The 23,894-nt window shown below is 44.0% G+C and overlaps 2 protein-coding genes across 6 annotated transcripts in view; one reads left to right on the forward strand and one right to left on the reverse strand.

Annotated features, from left to right (window-relative positions):
* LOC129703636 (guanine nucleotide-binding protein G(I)/G(S)/G(T) subunit beta-1-like) overlaps positions 1–13,690 on the forward strand; it is a 30,913-nt gene extending 17,223 nt beyond the window's left edge. For both annotated transcript variants that reach the window (XM_055646243.1, XM_055646244.1), the window contains exons 4-10: positions 33–139; positions 1,759–1,822; positions 1,920–2,082; positions 3,636–3,702; positions 5,824–6,025; positions 7,016–7,232; positions 8,097–13,690. In XM_055646243.1, coding sequence (XP_055502218.1) covers positions 33–139; positions 1,759–1,822; positions 1,920–2,082; positions 3,636–3,702; positions 5,824–6,025; positions 7,016–7,232; positions 8,097–8,203 — 927 coding nt within the window. In that variant the 3' untranslated portion in view covers positions 8,204–13,690. The remainder of the gene's footprint in view (positions 1–32; positions 140–1,758; positions 1,823–1,919; positions 2,083–3,635; positions 3,703–5,823; positions 6,026–7,015; positions 7,233–8,096) is intronic.
* An 8,884-nt stretch (positions 13,691–22,574) lies between these two features.
* Positions 22,575–23,894, reverse strand: part of LOC129703637 (mitofusin-1-like) — a 46,069-nt gene continuing 44,749 nt past the window's right edge. For all 4 annotated transcript variants that reach the window (XM_055646246.1, XM_055646248.1, XM_055646249.1 and 1 more), the window contains exon 18: positions 22,575–23,058. In XM_055646246.1, coding sequence (XP_055502221.1) covers positions 22,989–23,058 — 70 coding nt within the window. In that variant the 3' untranslated portion in view covers positions 22,575–22,988. The remainder of the gene's footprint in view (positions 23,059–23,894) is intronic.

Consider the following 23,894-nt stretch of genomic DNA (forward strand, 5'->3'; position numbering starts at 1 on the left):
TTTATTGAAGCATAGCTACCTGTTCTTTGCAGATCACGGCCGGTCTAGATTCAGTGGGTCGAATCCAAATGCGTACAAGGCGCACGCTGAGGGGGCATTTGGCCAAAATCTACGCCATGCATTGGGGAACAGACTCCAGGTTAGTTATCACACGTTAAAGGTCTACACTCTATTGTTTACGAGTCCATCACCATTTTGTGTTTTTTTTCCCCCGGCACTCTTGTTTCCAGAGCTTCTCTGCATTATCCATGTTGCCGGACCAACAGAGGTCGCAGTCTCACGGAGGAGCCCAACGGTACCGGAACGTTCCGTCTAGGCAGCCGAGGGCAAATTGGGCTGTGGGAACGGATCTGCCGGCTCCAGCTGGGCCGGAAAATTAGTGGTGGCCCTGTACCAGAGCCCCGGCCGCATTGTAAGGGGGGGCAAATTCCATCAGCAATACCCGCATTCGAGCTGGCTCTGTTTGCTGCGGAAGTCCCATAATGTCTTGGTTCGATTTTTGCAGCAGCCCATTTATGTCAAATTGTCCAGTTTATGAATGCCTTATTAAAATCTGTCGAATATACTGCCATTTTTTGGGGGGATTTCCGTCGGTGGGATTGGTTGTTAAAGGGCACTCTCTATAATTTTGTCCGGATAAAGAAAGCTGGGTGCCGGAAAATTAGTGGTGGCCCTGTATGATCAGCGACTGCCAAGTGTAACTCATGCATTGTAAGGTTTATATGTTGAATCAATTGCATTGTTCATTGTATGAGATCAGCAATACGGAGCCTGCATTCAGATGGAGCTGGCTCTGTTTGACATTCATTTATATCCATGCTCTTTCTTTATATATTTAATGTGAGCACATGCTCAAGATACCATTATCCATTAGTGTCTTGGTTCTAACATTCAAGCAATTTGTTGCAGCAGCCCATTTATTTCAAATTGTCCAGTTTATGAATGCCTTATGTGTGAGACCAAGCGCAGGCTGGGCAATCGCTTCTCCCAACACCTCCGCACAGTTCGCATTAACCAACCTGATCACCCGGTGGCTCAGCACTTCAACTCCCTTCCCATTCCAAATCCGACCTTTCTGTCCTGGGCCTCCTCCATGGCCAGAGTGAGGCCCACTGCAAATTGGAGGAGCAGCACCTCATATTTTGCTTGGGTAGTCTACACCCCAGCGGTATGAACATTGACTTCTCCAATTTCAGGTAGTCCTTGCTTTCTCCCTCTTTCCCCTCCCCTTCCCAGCTCTCCCACAGCCTACTGTCTCCGCCTCTTCCTTTCTTCTTCCCGCCCCCCCCTCCCCAACCCCCACATCAGTCTGAAGAAGTGACAAACCGAAACGTCGCCTATTCCTTCGCTCCATATGCGCTGCCTCACCCGCTGAGTTTCTCCAGCATTTTTGCCTACCTGACTTTTACCTGAACTGGTTATTACTTTGATCTTTATTCCAAACGTTTTAAACAGCTTTTGCATTCTGTTTCCATCTTTACTGTTGTATTTGATTCCACATCCTAAAAGTATTATTCATTTCAAAGTTAAACCACTATCCTGTTGTAAATTTTACATGCATTAATTTCTCTGTTTAATGAGGTACTGTCCCAATATATCTTGTCTAAACTCTTGACATTTAGAACACGTTGTAGTCGGGCAAGAAGTTCTGTTTCTCTCACTATTCCATGACTAAGAACAGCTCCTCCAGACTTCTTGTCTAAAGTTGATGTGTTACTAACCTTGTCATTAACTTTAAATATATTTTTATATCTGCAGACTATTAGTAAGTGCATCACAAGATGGAAAATTAATCATCTGGGATAGTTATACAACGAACAAAGTAAGAATGCACAGAAGCTTACTTGTTTCAGAGTATGTCTTTCAGATCGTGTTTAAGAGTGAATCAGTAAGCATTGTTTTCTATGTTTCTCCTATAGATGCATGCTATCCCATTGCGATCATCCTGGGTTATGACCTGTGCCTACGCTCCATCGGGCAATTATGTTGCCTGTGGTGGGCTGGACAACATCTGCTCGATATACAGCCTGAAGACTAGAGAGGGGAATGTTCGAGTAAGCAGGGAGCTGCCGGGACATACAGGTGAGGCTGGGCAGTCAGGTAATATGTTCACACTAATCCCTGTTGGACGGAGTCCAGAATCAGGGGGTCACAGTTTAAGAATAAGGGAGATGTGGGAAAATCTTTTTCACCCAGAGAGTCGTGAATCTGTGGAATTGTCTGCCTCAGAAGGCAGTGGAGGCCAATTCTCTGGATGCTTTCAAGAGAGAGTCCCACTTGGCGATTTATTTTTATTTTTTTCGGCGACTGCCGGTGTCGTTTCAGCGTCGCCAAAAGATTTTGAACATTTCAAAATCCAGCAACGATAAAAAAAATGTTGCGACACTTGAAAAAACACCGCGTGTCAATATGTCATCACTGCTGCATCATGCAGCAAATTTTTTGGCAACCTGATACGCCAGTCAATCATGCCAGTAGTCGCCGAAAAAGATCGCCAAGTGGAACAGGCCCTTTAGATAGGGCTCTTAAAGATGGCGGAGCCGGGGGATATGGCGAGAAGGCAGGAACGCGGTACTTATTGTGGATGATCAGCCATAATCACATTGAATGGCGGTGTTGGCTCGAAGGGCCGAATGGCCTACTCCTGCATCTATTGTCTATTGTCTCTCCCCATTGCAGCTGCTGGCAATGCGTTAGCAGCAGATGTTAATTGGATATCATGATGTATTGGATAAGTAAGTCCTTTAATGGGACATTGCCAGCTGAGCAACAGAATGGCAGATTCGATTGTGATTAAACCAGTTAATGATGCGTTGATTAATCTTTGTCGAAATAATGGTTGAGGTGACATGTTCTGTGGTTCCTGTTGAAATGAGAGCTGTGTAATGTAGTCACATCATGACCACTGTCGATGGCAATTGTTTCGCTTCATTTCATTTCCAATTGAGTGGGGTGTAACTGGGACGCCAGGTATCACCGTGAGCCCTCTAGAGATGTTGTGGGCTTATCAATGAAATGTCAAAGAAGGAGGGTGCCCACCTGATGACCCCGATGACGTACCTACTTTACTTTCAGCACCCCAATCCCACTGCAAATATCTAGAGTGCCGACTTATTACAGGGATTGAAACATCGTCATATTAGTTCTGCTGCTCCATCAACCGCCTAAATGCGGTTCACTTTTTTTTTAAAGAAACTAAGCGAAAGACTGTTTATTGCATTAGAGGGAACTAAAAGTGTAAGAAATGAAATTGACGTAATCCATTTAATTTCTACATGTGAACTGTTAATTCAGATGTTGGACACCAGGAACTGCAGATGCTGGAAGCTCGAGCAGAACACCAAGTGCTGGAGGAACTCGGTGGGTCAGGCAGCATCTGCGGAGGGAATGGACAGGCAAAGTTTTGGGTTGGGATTGGTTAGTCTGAAGAAGGGTCCTGATCCGAAACGTTGCCCGTCTATTCCCTCCACAGATGCTGCCTGACCCGCCGAGTTCCTCCAGCTCTTTGTGTTTAAATTGGATGCTCGATTTGATTTGAAGACCTTGTTTGGAGAAGGTGTTTATAAAGACCCCCTCCGAATAATTATGAATTCCGCTATTGTTGACACTGACTGCATTCACTTTTTTCTCAACAGGTTATTTATCATGTTGTCGTTTTCTGGATGACAACCAGATTATTACAAGTTCAGGAGATACAAATTGGTGAGTGTGTTTCATCGTGCACCCCCACAATACAGGGGCCACTCTTGGGAAGAGCCTGTGGCCACAGCTTAGTCCTTGTGATGAAAAGATGCAAACTGGCATGCAAGGGCTGCAAATAATTGGGTTAATTTGAGCTACCAATTAGAAAATGAGTTGAAATCTGCATTTAGACATAAAACGTTGGAGAAACTCAGCAGGTCAGGCAGCATATGGAATGGCATGTTGGCCTTTATAACAAAACGAGTCGAGTATAGGAGAAAAGAGGTCCTTCTGCAGTTGTACAGGGCCCCGGTGAGACCACACCTGGAGTATTGTGTGCTGTTTTGGTCCCCTAATTTGAGGAAGGACATTCTTGCTATTGAGGGAGGGTGGCAAAGGTTTACAAGGTTAATTCCTGGGAAGCCGGGACTGTCATGTGCTGAGAGAATGGAGCGGCTGGGCTTATATACTCTGGAGTTTAGAAGGATGCGAGGGAATCTCATTGAAACATATAAGATTATTAAAGGTTTGGACACGCTAGAGGCAGGAAACATGTTCCCGATGTTGGTGGGGAGTCCAGAACCAGGGGCCACTGTTTAAGAATACACTATTTCACCCAGAGAGTTGTGAGTGTGTGGAATTCTCTGCCTCAGAGGGCGGTGGAGGCCGGTTCTCTGGATACTTTCAAGAGAGAGCTAGATAGGGCTCTTGAAGATAGTGGAGTCAGGGGATATGGGGAGAAGGCAGGAACGGGGTACTGATTGTGGATGATCAGCTATGATCACATTGAATGGCGGTGCTGGCTCATCGGGCCGAATGGCCTACTCCTGCACCTATTTTCAATAGTAATCTTTAGAGAAAAGGAACAGGTGACGTTTCAGGTCGGAGCTCTTCCAGAAGAGGGTTAAAATTGTCAAACTGGGAATGGGAGAGGATTGGGAGTGGGAAAACTGAGTTAGGGAGGAAGGTAAATCCATTTGAAATGGGGTGGAGAGAACAGAATAACATCACGAGCATTCTGAGCTCGGAGGAGAGATGGAGATGTTGAAAGTTGCAGTGGACGGAGAGGCAATTTGTATACACAAGGAACTGCAGGTCCTGGTTTACAAAAAAAGATACAAAGTGCTGGAGTAAATCAATAGGGCAGGCAATATCTCTGGAGGCAATGTTTCGAGACCTGTTTGACGAGGACAAAGGACAAAGACAAAGGACATTTATTGTCACATACACCAATTGGTGCAATGAAATTTGAGTTGCCGTGCAGCACACACATAAGATAAACACAACACTATAGAATTTGGCATAAAACATAAAACATCCCCCCACAGTGAAATCAACGTTTCCCACAGTGAGGGAAGGCACCAAAGTTCAGTCCTCTTCCACTTGTTCGCCCGTAGTCGGGGCCTATTGAGGCCTCCGCAGTCGCCGCAACGGTGGCCTGATGTTTCAGGCCCTCGAATGGAAAAACACTCTCAGCGGCCCGGAGCCTCCGAATCGGCCGCTTCCTCCCAGTTCCCATCCATGTTCTCTGCAGATGCTGCCTGACCCGCTGAGTTACTCCAGCACTCTGTGAAACGTCACCTATCCATGTTCTCTGCAGATGCTGCCTGACCCGCTGAGTTACTCCAGCACTGTGAAACGTCACCTATCCATGTTCTCCACAGATGCTGCCTGACCCGCTGAGTTACTCCAGCACTCTGTGAAACGTCACCTATCCATGTTCTCCGCAGATGCAGCCTGACCTGCTGAGTTACTCCAGCACTCTGTGAAACGTCACCTGTCCATGTTCTCCAGAGATGCTGCCTGACACGCTTAGTTACTCCAGCACTTTGCATCTGTTTTATGAAGTTTGTACTCCAATCCTGGGCTTGGAGACATCTGGTGGATCAGCCAGAAGAGAACATTTTCTTCCCACTATTTGTTCATTGGACAGTTTAATAAGGATGTGCTGCATTTATGTGAAGCTTTTGCTCTTGTGAACATAATATATGAACGTGGGGAAACGAGGAACTGCAGATGCTGGAGTCTTAAGCCAAAGACCCCACGCTGGAGGAACTCAGCGGGTCAGGCAGCATCTGTGGAGGGAATGGACAGGTTCTTCAGGCACTCATTTTGTAAAATGTTAATGTTTTGTGTTTCTAGTGTGTTATGGGACATTGAGACGGGACATCAAACGGCAACATTTGCGGGCCACACTGGGGACGTGATGAGCCTCACCCTCAGTCCCGACATGAAGATATTTGTCTCCGGCGCCTGCGATGCTTCTGCCAAACTGTGGGATATTCGAGACGGGATGTGTCGGCAGTCCTTCACGGGGCACGTGTCTGATATCAATGCAGTGTGTGTAAGTGAACGCTCAGGCCCTGCGATGTGTTATAATGGAGGGTCACTCAGCGGCTCGGGCAGCATCCGTGGATGGAACGGACAGACATGGTCTCGGGTTGGGACCCTTTAGACCATTTGAAGTGGGGGGAGGGGAGGGGGGAGGAGACGATGACACAATAAAGAAGTAATAAAAAGTAAGTGCAGATGCTGGTTTATACAAAGATAGACACAAAATGCTGGTTTATACCAAAGTTGGACAATAGGTGCAGGAGTAGCCAGTCGGGCCCTTCGAGCTGATCATGGACACAAAATACTGGTGTTACCGATGATAGACACAAAATGCTGGCGGTTTTATATTAAATAATGAAGAGCAGTTTCCACCAATGCTCTTCATCCACAGGACTACTTTATCACAATGATGTGATTGGTGAAAACATTGATTTAAAAAAAGAATTTAAAACACCAAGTGAAATTGGATTTAGGTACACGTTCTTTTGCGTTTTAATTGTGCAAACAGTTACAATCACACCTGGAGTATTGTGTGCTGTTTTGGTCCCCTAATTTGAGGAAGGACATTCTTGCTATTGAGGGAGTGCAGCGAAGGTTTACAAGGTTAATTCCCGGGATGGCGGGACTGTCATATGCTGAGAGAATGGAGCAGCTGGGCTTGTATACTCTGGAGTTTAGAAGGATGAGAGGGGATCTTATTGAAACATATAAGATCGTTAAGGGTTACAATCACAATGACATAAAATCTTTAAGAAGGAACTGCAGATGCTGGAAAAATCGAAGGTAGATAAAAATGCTGGAGAAACTCGAAAACTTCACCTATTCCTTCGCTCCATAGATGCTGCCTCACCCGCTGAGTTTCTCCAGCATTTTTGTCTACCTATGATATAAAATCTATTGCTTTATAAAAATGAGGGCCAAGTAGTGAACATGATTTTGTGACCATCCTGTTGAATGTGGATCATTTCTGGAGCATTGTATGTCCTGTTTCCTTTGGCAGTTTTTTCCCAATGGCAATGCGTTTGCCACTGGCTCGGACGACGCGACGTGCCGGCTGTTTGACCTGCGGGCCGATCAGGAGCTGATGATGTACTCTCACGACAACATCATCTGCGGGATTACCTCCGTCGCCTTTTCCAAGAGCGGCCGCCTTCTGCTTGCCGGCTACGATGACTTCAACTGCAACGTGTGGGACTCTCTAAAGGGAGATCGCGCAGGTCAGCACTCCACTCTTTACTATGCTGTCATGTTAAACATTGTTAGCACATGCGCCAACTGCCAATCACCCACCCGTACACTAGTTCTATGTCCTTCCAGTTTTGCATCCTAACACTAGAGTCAATTCACCAACACGCCTTTGGGATGTTGAGGGGAAAACCGGAGCACCAAGAGGAAACCCACGCTATCTAAAGGAGAACGTGCAAACTCCACACGGACAGCACCTGTTCACACTAGTTCTATGTTCTCCCACTTTCTCATCTACTCCCTACACACTAGTGGGAAAATTTACAGAGCACATTGACCTACAATTGCTCATTTTTGGGATGAGGGGGGGAGATCCACGCGGCCACAGGAAGAACGTGAAAACTCCACACAGACGACGTCCAAATCGGGATTGAACCCGGGACTGTGGGGCATTGTGGAAGCACTGCTAGCTGCACCACTGGGACACCCAATGGTGTAAAACTATAGTCAAATTTCCCATTAAACTAGCTTTGGTGTAGTTTAGAAATGTAGCACAGGAACTGGCCCTGTGAGGTCCGTGCCGACCAGCGATCACCCCGTACACTAGCACTATTCCACACACACGAGGGACAATTTTAAATTTACAGAAGCCAATTAATCTACGAACCTTCACGTCTTTGGAGTGTGGGAGGAAACCGGAGCACCCGGAGAAATCCCACATGGGGAGCGTACAAACTCGGTACAGACAGCAATCGTAGTCGTGATGGAACTCGGGTCTCTGGCGCTGTGAGGCTGTAACCCTGGCGCTGTACGGCAGTAACAAGACCGCTGCGCCACCCTGCCGCCCCTATGTAAAGCAGGTAACAATACTAAGTTGTGCTTTGTGCGCCCTGCAGGCGTTCTGGCCGGCCATGACAACCGCGTCAGCTGTCTGGGCATCACGGACGACGGAATGGCGGTAGCAACCGGCTCTTGGGATAGCTTCCTGAAAATCTGGAACTGAGGTAGCGACGTGAATATTGTCCACAGGACTGCCCGGGCTGACACCCACAGCAATCAAACAACATCCTTCTTATCAAGTATTTGCAGGTGACAGTTGTCTGTCTCTCACTGAATACAATTGTATAACACCAGGCTTGTGTAAAATGGGCTCATCTAATGAAGAGGAAACATCGCTGACAGCTGCTAACTGTAAAAGGCTGGTACAATATCACGGTGACTAGGAAAATATTTCAAACTAACCATTGTTTAGTTTTAATGACTGCATTGTTTGGAGGGGTTTTTTTTTGTTGCTAATCTGCCAATCTGTTTTGTACAGAATGTACACATTACAGCAGCGAATCGTGTAATTTGTCTATGTAAAAAAAAAAAAAAAAATCAAATTTTTAAAGCTACATTTCTTGCCTGTATTTATCCAATTCCACTGAAGTTGGTGATGAATTGATTGCTGTTGAGATTTTTTGGTGAATTAACTTATTGTGTGATATTTTGGTGGCGTGCATACTTTTTTGCAGGTTTATAATTTTACAGAACATTCCATCTACACTTTGATTTGTCTGTGCATTTGCACTGCCTAACGCACTGTACAGAGACGGGATCTATCGTGTTACACTAACTGCTGTCTGCTGCACCGTTACAAGACAATGCATCTTCCTCCATCAGTCCTGCCTCTTGCCGGCCACACCCACCCACCCTGAACACAAGTTTGTTGTCTTTCCGGACTAGCGGCTGCTGGCCCCATCAGTCACCTCGCCATTCACTTCCCCCATCATTTCCCCGTTGATGGTGTTAATTCATGGGACATCATCGTGCGGTATAGTGGCGCAGTGGGTCGAGCCGCTGCCTCACAGCGCCAGAGGCCAGGGCTCGACCTTGACCTTGGGTGCTGTCTGTGCGTGCAGTTTGCACGATTTCCCTGTGACCGCATGGGTTTCAAGTCGAGAGTCAAGAGAGTTTACTCGTGTGTCCCGGATAAGACAATGAAATTCTTGCTTTGCTTCAGCACAACAGAATATAGTAGGCATGAATATAGAACAGATCAGTGTGTCCATATACCATTATATAAATATATACACACATCAATAAATAAGCAGATAAAGTGCAATAAACAGGTAATGGTCTATTAATGTTCAGAGATTTGTTTCAGTTGAGTTTAATAGCCTGATGGCTGTGGGGAAGTAGCTATTCCTGAACCTGGTTGTTGCAGTCTTCCGGCTCCTGTACCTTCTACCTGGAAGGTAGCGGGAGATGAGTGCGTGGCCAGGATGGTGTGGGTCCTTGATGATGCTGCCAGCCTTTTTGAGGCAGCAACTATGAAAGATCCTCTCGATGATAGGGAGGTCAGAGCTGAAGATGGACTGGGCAGTGTTTGCTACTTTTTGTAGTCTTTTCCGCTCCTGGGCGCTCAAGTTGCCGAACCAAGCCACGATGCAACCGGTCAGCATGCTCTGTACTGTACACCTGTAGAAGTTAGAGAGAGTCCTCCTTGACATACGACTCTCCGTAATCTTCTCAGGAAGTAGAGGCGCTGATGTGCTTTCTTAATATTTGCATCAGTGTTCTCGGACCAGGAAAGATCTTCAGAAATATGCACACCCAGGAATTTGAAGCTCTTGACCCTTTCCACCATCGACCCGTTGATATAAACGGGACTGTGGGTCCCCATCCTACCCCTTCCAAAGTCCACAATCATTCCTTGGTTTTGCTGGTGTTGAGGGCCAGGTTATTGCGCTGGCACCACATGGACAGTCGTTCGATCTCTCTTCTATACTCTGACTCGTCCCCATCAGTGATATGTCCCACAACAGTGGTGTCGTCAGTGAACTTGATGATGGAGTTCGCACTATGACCGGGGGCTTTAGAAGGCACATCGGTGTTCTCCCTATCAAAGCATGCGTAAAACGCATTGAGCTTGTCAGGGAGTGATGTTTCTCAGACATTTGAGCTGCCTCCTGATTTCGCCTTGTAGGAGGTGATTGCATTCAGGCCCCGCCACAGCTGGCGAATATCTGTCTCATCCTCCAGCTTGCAGCAGCTGTCCCTTTTGGCCTTTTTGATGGCCTTACCAAGGTTGTATCTGGACTTCTTGTAGATCACTGTATCATCAGACATGAATGCCCGGTGTCTGATCTTCAGAAGAGTGCAGATCTCAGAGTTCATCCAAGGTTTCTGATTGGGGAAACATTCGGAAGGTTCATCGTCCACTATGATGATGCATGGGTATCCGGAAAACAATTGCTCCATAGATTGTTGAAACACTTCATCTGGCGGAACTTATACCAAAGGGCATTATCAAACATTTGTAGCGTCCGAACGGAGTACTGAAAGGTGTCAGCTTGGAGGATTTATGTTCCAGCAGAATCTGACAGAATGAACTCTTGGCATCTAGCACTGTCAATACATTTGCATCAGCCATCTGCGCCGTAATCTTGCCCACCAAATGCATTGGATAACGTGGTCTCTTAATTGCTGTATTTAAGTCCTTGGGGTTAATACAAATCCGTATCTCGCCTTTATTCTTCTTAGTAGCGACAAGCATTGAGGAGACCCAGTCTAAGGCTTCAGTTACGGGAGTAATTACACCAAGAGCCATCATTCTGTTAAGTTCACTTTGTACACGATCCCGCATAGCATGGGGAATCCTGTGAGCAGTGTCTGGGTGGGTCGGTTCCTTTCTTGCAAGAGGTTTCTCTGGAAGTTGTCCTGCCTTTACAAAAGAGGTGGTGTTCGAGAAACCAGGCGTTGAGAGAGGGTGGGCATTGGTGGTAGTCCTCCTTCCTTCCAAGGTAATCGCCAGTTGTCGCAGGACCTGATTGTGCCTCCAGGTGTAGCGGCCTTGTGTTTTACAGGCAGTGAGGCTGTGCCTTAATGTTGCTGGGGTTTGGCAAAGAGAATGTGATGGATCTTCTCCAAACCACTGGTTTAGGTTCTTGGGTGTGGGAAGAACATCGTAGGTGGCTCTGATGATGAAGCTAAGACGGCTTCCTCCCATCTCCCACAGATCCTTCCAGGTAAGCTTACGATGCTCCAGAGAGTCCACTGGCCCTGTTTGGACTGAGACTGCCTTTGCACAATGCCCGGGTGTGTGCTATGCAGTTCTTCAAGGATTCTAGTCCGCATCTCCATATTATCTGGTATGACCACTCGTGATCCCCACAGGATAACGTCATCCTCCATTGACAGCTCTTCTCTCTTGCTGGCAAAGGGCTTTATTTTGGAAGATTCCTTGCACTTGGCCACCCTTGCATGATGTGGTTCCTCACCTTTGAGAGGACTTTGTCCTTCCTGGTAGCTCTTTACACTTCCCGTGCCTCGGGGAGGGGTGTCTTTGAAATGCATGTGAGCTTACTCACAGAGACCTTCAGAGCTTCTTCACAGATATGGCTTCAAAACACAGTCTTTTGATGAATAAATGCTTTATTGTTGATAGAAAACAGTAAGGTACATTCAAATATCTTCTGACTCGTTGCTGCAATCTTCATCGAACTGTAGGTTGCTTTAAACATTAACTCCTCGTGTCTCCACTACACTTCGCATGGTCGAAGGGTTAACCTTCTCCCTACTCGCTCCAAACTACACTAAAAACTAGACTTCTGCGCAAGCATCTTGGCTCCAACTACGCCCCAAAACACGTCATAAATCCCACCCACAATATAACGGGCAATCTAAAATTTAAAGAAGGCACATGCTATCATCAATGACATGCAAAACAGGCCAAATGGCCACTACAATCTTTCCCACCACCGTAGTCGGGCTAACTGGTCTGTAATTCCCCGTTTTTGCTCTCGCTCCTTTCTTGAAAAGTGGGGTAACATTAGCTATCTTCCAGTCCACAGGAACTGATCCTGAATCTATTGAACATTGGAAATATTTGGTATTATGCTTCATTATGGGCCAATTCTGGAATATATCGAAAAGCTTCAGATTTTGTCGACGTAACTGGGAACATTTACTACGTTTTAAGTTTATACAAAATATTTCACTTTTTCCTTAACGAGGGCAGGAGAGGCGGGGGGGGGGGGGGGGGGGGGGGGGGGGAGGTTGAAAAGCGAAAGCAAGAATAATTGAACTGATTATCCAATTATCGGTTGGCCTTCATTGCAAGAGGGTTTGAGTTTAAGAGCCAGGAGGTCCTACATACCCATTGTTGGTGTTGCTGCAACGTTTGCCTTCACTTACAGTAAGTGGTTTTAAATTATTGGTTGAGTTGAGTGGAGAATGTTTACATTAATACACCATGAAAGAAATACTGCATGTTGGTACGGGTTTATCAAGGTTTCAAGGCCAGTTTATTGCCACATGTACTAATTGAGGTACAAGTGTTTCCAAATACACAGGGCAAGATGTTAAAAGTCCAAAGTGCCAAATATCAACTTGCTCCCGGTGCTGATGGGAGCCTTCTGCACTCACCTATGCTCCTCCGATGTTGAGAAAGGCTCGGCAGACACGTCATTGGGGTTATCAAGTGGGCACCTACTTTCATCGACGTTTCGCTGATTGAACCCACAACGTCTCCAGTAGGCTCAGTGGTGCATTCTGGCATCCCAGAACCACCCCCCTCTGCATCTGTCTAGTCGGCTATTTGGGAGACCAAATGAGGTCTTTCCTCTTCAGCCAGAGCCACTGGCTACTCCGCTCTGCCACCCGTGATGTTTCTTTGATGGCCTGGCGTAGGTAGGGCTTGTCCGCTGGTCCCCAGGTCCTTCATCAGTCTTACGGTTGATGTTGCCATATCATTCTGCTCCATAGCCATAGAGGATGTCTCTCATCTTGTCAAGCTTTCTTTTGACTGTACCCCCTTACACCCTGTAGGATACTGGTCAGGTCTGCATTCTGAAATAAACTATGGGACAAACTATAAAACATATTCAGTTCCAATCAGTCTAACAATAAAGGTTGCATGTAGAAACAAGGCCACCTGAGGTTGGTTTACAAAGAAAGGGCAGAAAGTGCTGGAGTAACACAGGAAGGCAGCATCTCTGGAGATAATTGAGAGGTTGCATGGTACTTCTCAAAGAGGTTCAGCAATCATAGAAAGTAGGTGCAGTTGCAAATTCCCACCTTCAAGCTACTGCTCACCCGTGCCACCGCTCCGACTTCAATCTCCTGGCGCCAAAAACCTATCACGCCCTAACGTGTGTGTTGAAATCAAAGATACTAGAGGAGCAAGATAGACCACTAGGCGAAAGAGCCGTAGTTGGTCATGAGCCTCATGGGTCATTTCTGGTTACAGTATTAACACCAGTTTTGTAATACTGCATTGTCTTTGAATTTTGTATTAATAACTAATCTGCAGCCAATAATACCAGCAATTTTGCCATGTTTTCTTCTATTGTGCTATCATAGCCAAGACAAACTGATATTCACTTGCCGTATCTTTGTTTATAGTGTTTCCACCTCAGTATTTCCTTTTTTGTATTTGTACAGTGACTGTGTGAAAATAATGTTGCGATAAATTGATTGTAACTAATAAAAAATGCTTTTAACCAAGGCAAGGGTGTGTGAAGTTTGCATTTCCATATAGCTATATAACAATTACAGCACGGAAACAGGCCATCTCGGCCCTACAAGTCCATGCCGAACACTTATTTTCCCCTAGTCCCATCTACCTGCACTCAGACCATAACCCTCCATTCCTTTCCCATCCATGTACCTATCCAATTTATTTTTAAATGATAAAATCCAACCTGCCTCCACCACTTCCACTGGAAGCTCATTCCACACCGCCACCACTCTCTGAGTAAAGAAGTGCCCCCTCATGTTACCCCTAAACTTCTGTCCCTTAATTCTCAAGTCATGTCCTCTTGTTTGAATCTTCCCTACTCTCAATGGAAAAAGCGTATCCACGTCAACTCTGTCTATCCCTCTCATCATTTTAAAGACCTCTACCAAGTCCCCCCTTAACCTGTGCTCCAAAGAATAAAGACCCAACTTGTTCAACCTTTCTCTGTAACTTAGTTGCTGAAACCCAGGCAACATTCTAGTAAATCTCCTCTGTACTCTCTCTATTTTGTTGACATCCTTCCTATAATTCCCAGATGTCTTAAAAGCTTGTACTACTGACCTTTCCGTCCCGGGCCTCCTCCATTGCCAGAGTGAGGTCACACGCAAACTGGAGGAACAGCACCCCGTATTACATAGATACATAGAAACATAGACAATAGGGGCAGTAAGCCATTCGGCCCTTCGAGCCAGCACCGCCATTCAATGTGATCATGGCTGATCATCCATAATCAGTACCCCGTTCCTACCTTCTCCCCATAACCCCTGACTCCGCTATCTAGAGTGCCCTATCTAGCTCTCTCTTGAAAGTATCCATTCTTTCATCATATGACAGTTCTGCCATCCTGGTGAACCTACGCTGCACTCCCTCAATAGCAAGAATGTCCTTCCTCAAATTAGCTCACAACCCAATGGTATGAATATTGTAGTTACCTAAAATGGAGGATTTGAAACTCTTTCCTCCTTCTCCCCTGTGGCCCAACTATTTCTCCCCTTCCACCTATATTCCTTCCTCTAGCTTCACAACTCTTCAATCCTTTCGTCTCACACCTATCTTCTCATCTCTGGCATTGGTTAATATGTGTATTTAAAAAAAACAAAAAACCCTCACCTGTGTCACCTGTCCATTTTCTCCACAGATGCTGCCTGACCCGTTGAGTTACTCCAGTAATTGAACCAGTGTTTATTTCCAAATATCTCTGCCATTAGCCATTGTTGAGAAATGTGCGTCCCTGACTTTTTTTAAAACAACTTTTAAAAAAAGTTAGATCGATGTCGACTGACCCTGCATTGTAGAAATATTTACCATTATAGTTTTTGGGTCTCTTTTTCAAAGCCCTGTTGTCTAAGTGAATGTTTATGCCCCTAATTGGGATGATGTCCACTTTGCAAATAAGGTTTTGTCATTAATACCCGATCTGAACACGCACCAGCTAATCTTGTCGGGAGATCTGAACTGTGCTGTTGTGATCCACTGCTTGGTAGGTCTAGTTGTAAGGGGACACCTTCTTGTATGGCAAAGACCTTCTCGCTGTTTATGCAACAAAATGGTTATGTGGACCCCTGGGGATTCCTGAACCCAACTGCTAGACAATTCTCTTTTTTTTCCCCTCATGTTCACTGTTCTTTTTCCAGAATGGACTACTACTTTATAGACAGCTCCTTTATTCCTATGGTTCAGTAAATTGAATATACCGCTGTAGTAATATCAGATCACTCGCCTGTGATACTGGACCTGGGCCTTCCTTTAAACATTAGAGAACGACCGCTTCGGAAACTCAACCCCCTTTTGCTTTCCAATGAGAAATGTTGCAGTTTTGTATCGGCTAACTTCGACACATTCCTCGAGACTAATAAAACCAGTTGGTATCATGCTCTTTACTTTGGGAAACTTTAAAAGCTTACTTGAGAGGTCAAATCATATCTTATAACCATATAACAATTACAGCACGGAAACAGGCCATCTCAGCCCTACAAGTCCGTGCCGAACAAATTTTTTTTCCCCTTAGTCCCACCTGCCTGCACTCATACCATAACCCTCCATTCCCTTCTCATCCATATGCCTATCCAATTTATTTTTAAATGATACCAATGAACCTGCCTCCACCACTTCCACTGGAAGCTCATTCCACACCACTACCACTCTCTGAGTAAAGAAGTTCCCCCTCATATTACCCCTAAACTTCTGTCCCTTAATTCTGAAGTCATGTCCTCTTGTTTGAATCTTCCCTATTCTCAAAGGGAAAAGCTCGTCCACATCAACTCTGTCTATCCCTCTCATCATTTTAAAGACCTCTATCAAGTCCCCCCCTTAACCTTCTGCGCTCCAGAGAATAAAGACCTAACTTATTCAACCTATCTCTGTAACTTAGTTGTTGAAACCCAGGCAACATTCTAGTAAATCTCCTCTGTACTCTCTCTATTTTGCTGACATCCTTCCTATAATTGGGCGACCAAAATTGTACACCATACTCCAGATTTGGTCTCACCAATGCCTTGTACAATTTTTAACATTACATCCCAGCTTCTATACTCAATGCTCTGATTTATAAAGGCTAGCATACCAAAAGCTTTCTTTACCACCCTATCTATATGAGATTCCACCTTCAAGGAACTATGCACGGTTATACCCAGATCCCTCTGTTCAACTGTATTCTTCAATTCCCTACCATTTACAATGTACGTCCTATTTTGATTTGTCCTGCCAAGGTGTAGCACCTCACATTTATCAGCATTAAACTCCATCTGCCATCTTTCAGCCCATTTTTTCAAATGGCCTAAATCACTCTGTAGACTTTGGAAATCCTCTTCATTATCCACAACACCACCTATCTTGGTATCATCTGCAAACTTACTAATCCAATTTACCACACCTTCATCCAGATCATTGATGTACATGACAAACAACAAAGGACCCAACACAGATCCCCGAGGCACCCCACTAGTCACCTGCCTCCAACCCGATAAACAGCCATCCACAATTACCCTCTGGCTTCTCCCATTCAGCCACTGTTGAATCCATTTTGCTATTCCTGCATTTATACCCAACAGTTCAACCTTCTTAACCAACCTTATACCTCATACGCCAATAAAGAAGGTAAGAAGGAAATGCAAACCCTGTCACAATCCATCTTGGCTCTGGACAGGCAATACTCTGAAGCACCCACCGCTGAATTATATAAAAGCCGTGCTGATTTACAAACAAAATTCAATATTCTGTCGACTAACCAAACAGAACAACGAATTATCTGGACTCGTGGTTTCTATTATGAATATGGTGACAAGGCGAGGCTCACCAGCTGAAGCGTCCATCCTTAGTCCTCAGATAAGAGACATACACCAAGACAACAAGCAATCCAAAATAAATTAATAATACTTTCACAGCCTTTTATTCTTCTCTTTACACCTCAGAATTCCCTAGATACAATGAATATGGAATGTTTTTTAGATGATTTGGAAATACCCACTCTGGAACCAGAAGAGGCAGGAGCTCTAGACCAGGCCCTTGGGCAGGGAGATTAATAATGCCATTATCGTGATCCAGAGTGGTAAGACCCTGGGCCCTGATGGCTACCCATTAGAATTTTATAAGAAATTTAAGTATAAGCTCACACCAGTTCTTCTAGAAATGTTTCAAGAATCTTTGGAAAATGGTTCATTACCCCACACCCTTTCACAGGCATCTATTTCACTTATTCTCAAAAAAGACAAGGATCCGACTCAATGTGGATCATACCGCCCCCTCTCACTGTTGAATGTAGATGTAAACATTTTGGCGAAGGCGCTGGCTTGCCGTTTAGAATGCCAGCTTCCCATAATAATCTCAGAAGAACAAACGGGTTTCATTAAAAATCGTCATTACTTTTCTTAGCGGTGCAGGCTCGAAGGGCCGAATGGCCTACTCCAGCACCTAATTTCTATGTTTCTAATATCCCTCGACTGGCCAGTGTTGTATATTCGCCTAGTGCTTTTCCACATCCGGAGGTTGTTATCTCTTTGGACGAGGAGAAGGCATTTGATCGAATGGAGTGGCCATACTTGTTCAGAGTCTTGGAGAGATTTGGATTTGACAAAAAAAAATTGTAGCCTGTGGTAAGCTATTATATCATTCACCTTTAGCATGTATACAGTCAAATTATTCACCATCTGATTATTTTCCATTAACACGTGGCACTTGCCAAGGCTGCCCATTGTCTCCGCTTCTTTTTCGGATTGCAATTGAGCCTCTTTCTATTGCACTTGGGTCAACCACACTATTCCAGGGCATTAGGAGAGGAAACAGGGAACATCGTGTGTCTCTATGCGCCGGTGACCTCCTTCTTTATGTGAGTGACCCTACAGCCAGTGGCCCTGCAATTGTGTCCTTGTTAGATCAGTTTGGAACTTTCTCTGGCTATAAACTAAATCTCCAAAAAAGTGAATACTTTCCCATTAACCTAGCCCTTCAGATCCGACAGGAATCCCTGCCTTTTCCCTTATCTCAAGATGGTTTTGTATATCTAGGAATACGCATTATCCGTTCTTTCACACCTCTGTTTGAAACCAATTATATGTCTCGAGTTAGCCAAATGAAGGCTGACTTTGAGAGATGGCGTCATCTACCCCTTACTATGGCTGGGAGAGTGCAGTCGGTGAAGATGACTGTACTTCCCAGATTTCTTTACTTGTTCCAATGTTTGCCAGACTTCCTATCCCAAGTCATTTTTTTAACTCGGTTAACCAATCTATAACCTCCTTTATATGGGGTAACAAGGTTTCAAGGGTCAATATGTGCACGCTCCAAAGAGATTGTGAAGTAGGTGGACTGGGCCTTCCTAGCTTTATTCATTATTACTGGGCATCCAATATCCAATATCCAACAGATATTGTTCTGGCTCCACCGACCAGATACAGACTGGTGTCTGCTTGAGTCACAGTCTTGTTACTCCTCGTCTCTTCCAGCTTTAGTATATTCCTCCCTGCCATAGAAACCCTCACGATTTACATCCAAACCTGTCGTACTATCCACCCTCAAAATGTTTAACCAATTTTGCTGCCACTATAAGTTCACATCAGCTTCAGTTCTGGGTCCCATTCACAGTAACCATTTATTCCCCCCCTCCACACTTGACTCAACCTTTAGACAATGGGGTTTGAATGGTCTTATGTGCATTAAGGATTTATACACCAACAACATATTTGATATTTGATAACCTGTACAGAAAATATCGCCTCCCACATACATTTATTTAAATATCTTCAGATCCGCCACTTTTCCATGAAGATATTTCCCTCTTTTCCTGATCTCCCACCTATCAGTGTTGCATAAGCTCACTCTTACCTTTGCAAATAAAGGACTGATCTCTGTATTATATTCTCAACTGATATCTTTAGGAGATCAAAACCTGAACAAAGTTAAAACTAGGTGGGAGAATGACCTTGGTATAGATCTGTCTGAGGAATGCTGGACAGAAGCACTGAAAAGAGTCCATTCCTCGTCATCATGTGCTACATTGGGGCTCATACTGTTCAACGTTTTACACAGGGTTCATTTAAGCAAAGCCAGGCTTGCTGACATATATCCGGGGACAGACGTTGGCTGTGACAGGTGCTCCTTCTCCAGCCAATCTAGCTCATGCATTCTGGTCCTGCCCCAAACTTGATAACTACAGGACAGTGGTTTTTAAAACCATCAGTGAAGTCCTTGGGGTGACAGTGAGACCTTGCCCGCTTGTAGCTGTATTCGGTGTAGCAGATGAAACTTTGGGTTTAAACACAACCCAGTCTGATATCATTCACATTGCTTTTGGCCCGTAGGAGAATCTTGGTGGTCTGGAAATCTACCACACCTCCATCTGCTGCCGCTGACTGGAGGACGTAATGTGTTTTCTAAAACTAGAAAAGAACAAATTTACATTGAGGGCGTCTGTGAAATTTTTAAATTCAAAATGGGAACCTTTTTTTGTCTGACTGAGGGCACTTGTTTGTAGTGGGGATCTGCCTTTATTCATGTTTTGCTTTTATTTATTTACTTATTTTTGTTTACACAAATGCTGATCACCTCACAGGACGGTTGATGCATAATGAATGAGTGTATTCTGAACCATCTGACATGTTGTGTGTATATATGGACCTGCACCTTGGTAGAATGTATTGCTGTCAAAATGTGCATCTGCATTTGTGATCTGTTGTACTGTGAACACATCAGCTGCTAAGGGGAGTTCAGTGAGGGTGGCTGAAGGTAACTTGTTATATATAAAAAAACAAAATGGAGTGAAATGTAATGCATTGTGTCAGCTGTATTGTATCTTTCCTTCAATAAAATTATTTATTAAAAGAAATGTGAGATTATGTTCAAAGTCCCAAACTATACCATTGTTACAGTTCAACTGTACTGAAGAAGATTATTGGACTTTGTAACAAGTTTCTTTAGAATCCATGCTTAAATTGAATTAGTACCCATAGGAAAGCATAATTTTGTATCAACATTTTTCTTCTTTAATATATGTTGCACTAGCTTATTTAACCAGTTAAGTGCCACCCCTAAGTATACTCTGGTCATGGCCAATAGTGAAAAAACTCAGCAGTGAACAGGTTACATTTTTGTACAAAGAATAATATTTTGGTTATCTTCCAAGTTGAACATGTGCAATGGGAATAGGTCACTTGGTCCCTCCAGGCTCATCTCCACATTCCTGCCCTTCCCTGCAATATTTTCATCCCTTTGCTTGGGAATTCAGTCATCTCCACCTCATACGCTAATTTGGTAATCTCCACCTTGCACGCTAACTGACCTGATTAACAATGGTAGTTTTGGAAATGAGTTGAAATATGTTCATTCCTTCGGGAACACTGGGTCCCATTTTATTTCACTGCAAGGCACAATAGACAATAGGTGCAGGAGGCCCTTTCGGCCCTTCGAGCCAGCACCGCCATTCACTGATCATCCACACTCAGTAACCCCCTTCCTGCCTTTTTCCCCCCATATCCCCTGACTCCTATCTTTAAGAGCTCAATCCGACTCTCTTGAAAGCATACAGAGAATTGGCCACCACTGCCTTCTGAAGCAGAGAATTCCACAGGTTCTCCAGATTGCAATTCCAGATTCACAACCCCCTGTGTGAAAAAGTTTTTTCCTCATCTCCGTTCTAAATGGCTTACCAATTATTCTTAGAACAAATAAGAATTTTATCACAGCAGGTTTTTAATAAAACACTGACACTAAAGCACCATTGGTAAAATAATTTATTAGAAATCGTAGTTTCTTCAAGTATACATGCTTGTTATCCACATCTTGTTTCCGGAGAGATATACACCAGTCACTTAACATTAAGAACCAGTGGTGTACAAAACGTATTCAAAGCTCCTTTAATAAATCTTGTAGTTTAAAAGCACTAAACTTGATGATTAACGAAGTATAAAATTTTTCAATTTTACATTCAAACACGGTGCACGATATCATTCTGTAATCAACTGTGGAATGAAGTAATTTAAAGCATTAGCCCATCTGCCATTTGGATACTAATCTATTAGAAATGAAGTAGATGAGCCGAGGCCAATTTACACACAAATTGTATAAAGCTGGGAATTTTCTTCTGGTAAATGGTCAATTCTAATTTCCCAAAGAGCAGGTAAAACTACAGCTGTGGCCAGTGCAAAAATCCAATGTAAAACAAACCCCAAAACATTCCTCTTTTTGGTAATAATTAAATATTGGCAACAATTCACTTGGAAAATACTAGTACAGTTTTTATTAAATTAAATCATAGCAATAGTGCAAGTTTATAGTTTTCATAACTTGCCTGTGTCTAAAGAAACTAAGATGATTGGAAATTTGATTTTTTTTAAACATATTATAAATAGAATTATATTATAATAGGAGTCCCATACTTTACTGGTTGGAGCCCATTACTTAGTCACTGTAATTGAATCTATTGTGTCAGTCTGAATCAACCAAGTGGCGATTGCATGATTATACAATCAGACTATTAAGAATTGTGCATGTCAAAAGGGGCAGAGCTGGATGTTTCATAAATTAAATATTCGGTAATGAGATAATGAAGTTTCAGTGATGGAAGCAAAAGAATCATGATATGACTTAGTAATACTAAAATGAGTAGTTTCTACAATGCAGTTTGAACAAAATTTGTCAAACTGAAGAATTGACAATTAGAGCACCTTGAATGATATTTTGACCTTAAAGTTCGATGTGATGTCTATTTAAACCACCTATTCTGTTCATTATTCCTTCAACCACTTCACCGGCGTACCGTCCGGTCACTGTTTACACAATTGTGTGATGTTCCAGCATAATCTTTGCTCGCTTTTAGTTTGTAAAATAGGATTGTCAGCGTTGCCTGCTGGTTTAATTTAATGGAAGTGCATTGTACACGTGAGAAAAGGAGATAAGTGATTAGTAAACTTCCACATGAAGATGGACCTGTGGAAATTAATGCTCGAGGGTGCGCAAATGAGTGCTTTCCCCGCAGATTAGAATATGAATGTAGGCTCAATGTGTGTTTGAATCCAGTATTGCACACTAGCAATTGGAAACTCATCTGAATGCAGATTTTATAATCTGATAATAGTTTTTATTGACAAAATGCTGGAGTAACTCAGTTGGGACAGGCAGCACCTCTGAAGAAAAGGAATGGGCGATGTTTTGGGGCCGAGATGCTGCCTGTCCTGCTGAGTTACTCCAGCATTTTGTGCCCATCTTTGCTATTAACCAGCATCTGCAGTTCCGTCCTATACACAAGGTAGACAAAAATGCTGGAGAAACTCAGCGGGGTGAGGCAGCATCTATGGAGAGAAGGGATAGGCGATGTTTTGGGTCGAGACCCGAAACATCACCTATCCCTTCTCTCCATAGATGCTGCCTCACCCCGCTGAGTTTCTCCAGCATTTTTGTCTACCTTTGAGTTTTTTTTCCCCCAGCATCTGCAGTTCTTTCTTAAACATCCTATACGCAATACTTTTTTTTCCCCCCAGTGTAACTGCCAATGTTTGAAACTATAAAAATTAATTTGTTTAATTAAACTGATTCTGACGTTATATAGAATTGAAAAGTGCCTCATCACATGGGATTGGTCACCCCATCCAGCAGTGACTACTTTTTCAACATCTCACTTGTTTTACAAAAAAAAAAATAAGCATCTTTACAGGCTGCTCAATAGGGTCGTGAAAAGTCATTACTGTAGATAAAGGGACAAAGTTTGTATTGTTCCACATAGTACTGGGGCAGCAGTGGTGACAATTGCCGTCGGTGAGGTCATGGAACAAACATAAATTCTACCGCTGGCTCGCAATCAGCGGCTCGGCTGCAGGTACTGCTTCGTAAATACGTCCAATTCATTTTCTAGCCACGTTGCCTTGTTTCTGAAAGGAAAATGGTTTTGGAAATACATTCGCAATCGCAACAGCTTAACACAGAAACATAGAAAATAGGTGCAGGAGTAGGCCATTCGGCCCTTCGAGCCTGCACTCAATATGATCATGGTTGATCATCCAACTCAGTATCCTGTACCTACCTTCTCTCCATACCCCCTGATCCCTTTAGCCACAAGGGCCACATCTATCTCCCTCTTACATATAGCCAATGAACTGGCCTCAACTACCTTCTGTGGCAGAGAATTCCACAGATTCACCACTCTCTGTGTGAAAAATGTTTTTCTCATCTCGGTCCTAAAAGATTTCCCCCTTATCCTTAAACTGTGACCTCTTGTTCTGGACTTCCCCAACATCGGGAACAATCTAGCCTGTCCAACCCCTTAAGAATTTTGTACGTTTCTATAAGATCCCCCCTCAATCTTCTAAATTCTAGCGAGTACAAGCCGAGTCTATCCAGTCTTTCTTCATATGAAAGTCCTGACATCCCAGGAATCAGTCTGGTGAACCTTCTCTGTACTCCCTCTATGACAAGAATGTCTTAAACCGAACAAACTCGCCCAAGTTGTTCTAACACTACAATGATAAATGAAAGATCAATGTGACTGTCTGTATGTGCGGAAACGCAGGTGAGAGGAGAGTTCCACAAAATGTTCGCATGGATTTAGTGTGGAGGCCATATGATGAAAGAATGGAATGACTGGGCTTGTATTCAATGGAATTTAGAAGGATGAGAGGGAATCTTATGGAACCATAAAAAATTATTAAGGGATTGGACAGGCGAGATGCAGGAAACGTGTTCCCAATGTTGGGGGAAGTCCAGAACC

Source organism: Leucoraja erinacea, chromosome 14, assembly GCF_028641065.1.
Source record: "Leucoraja erinacea ecotype New England chromosome 14, Leri_hhj_1, whole genome shotgun sequence".
In the NCBI taxonomy this organism is placed as follows: Eukaryota; Metazoa; Chordata; class Chondrichthyes; order Rajiformes; family Rajidae; genus Leucoraja; species Leucoraja erinaceus.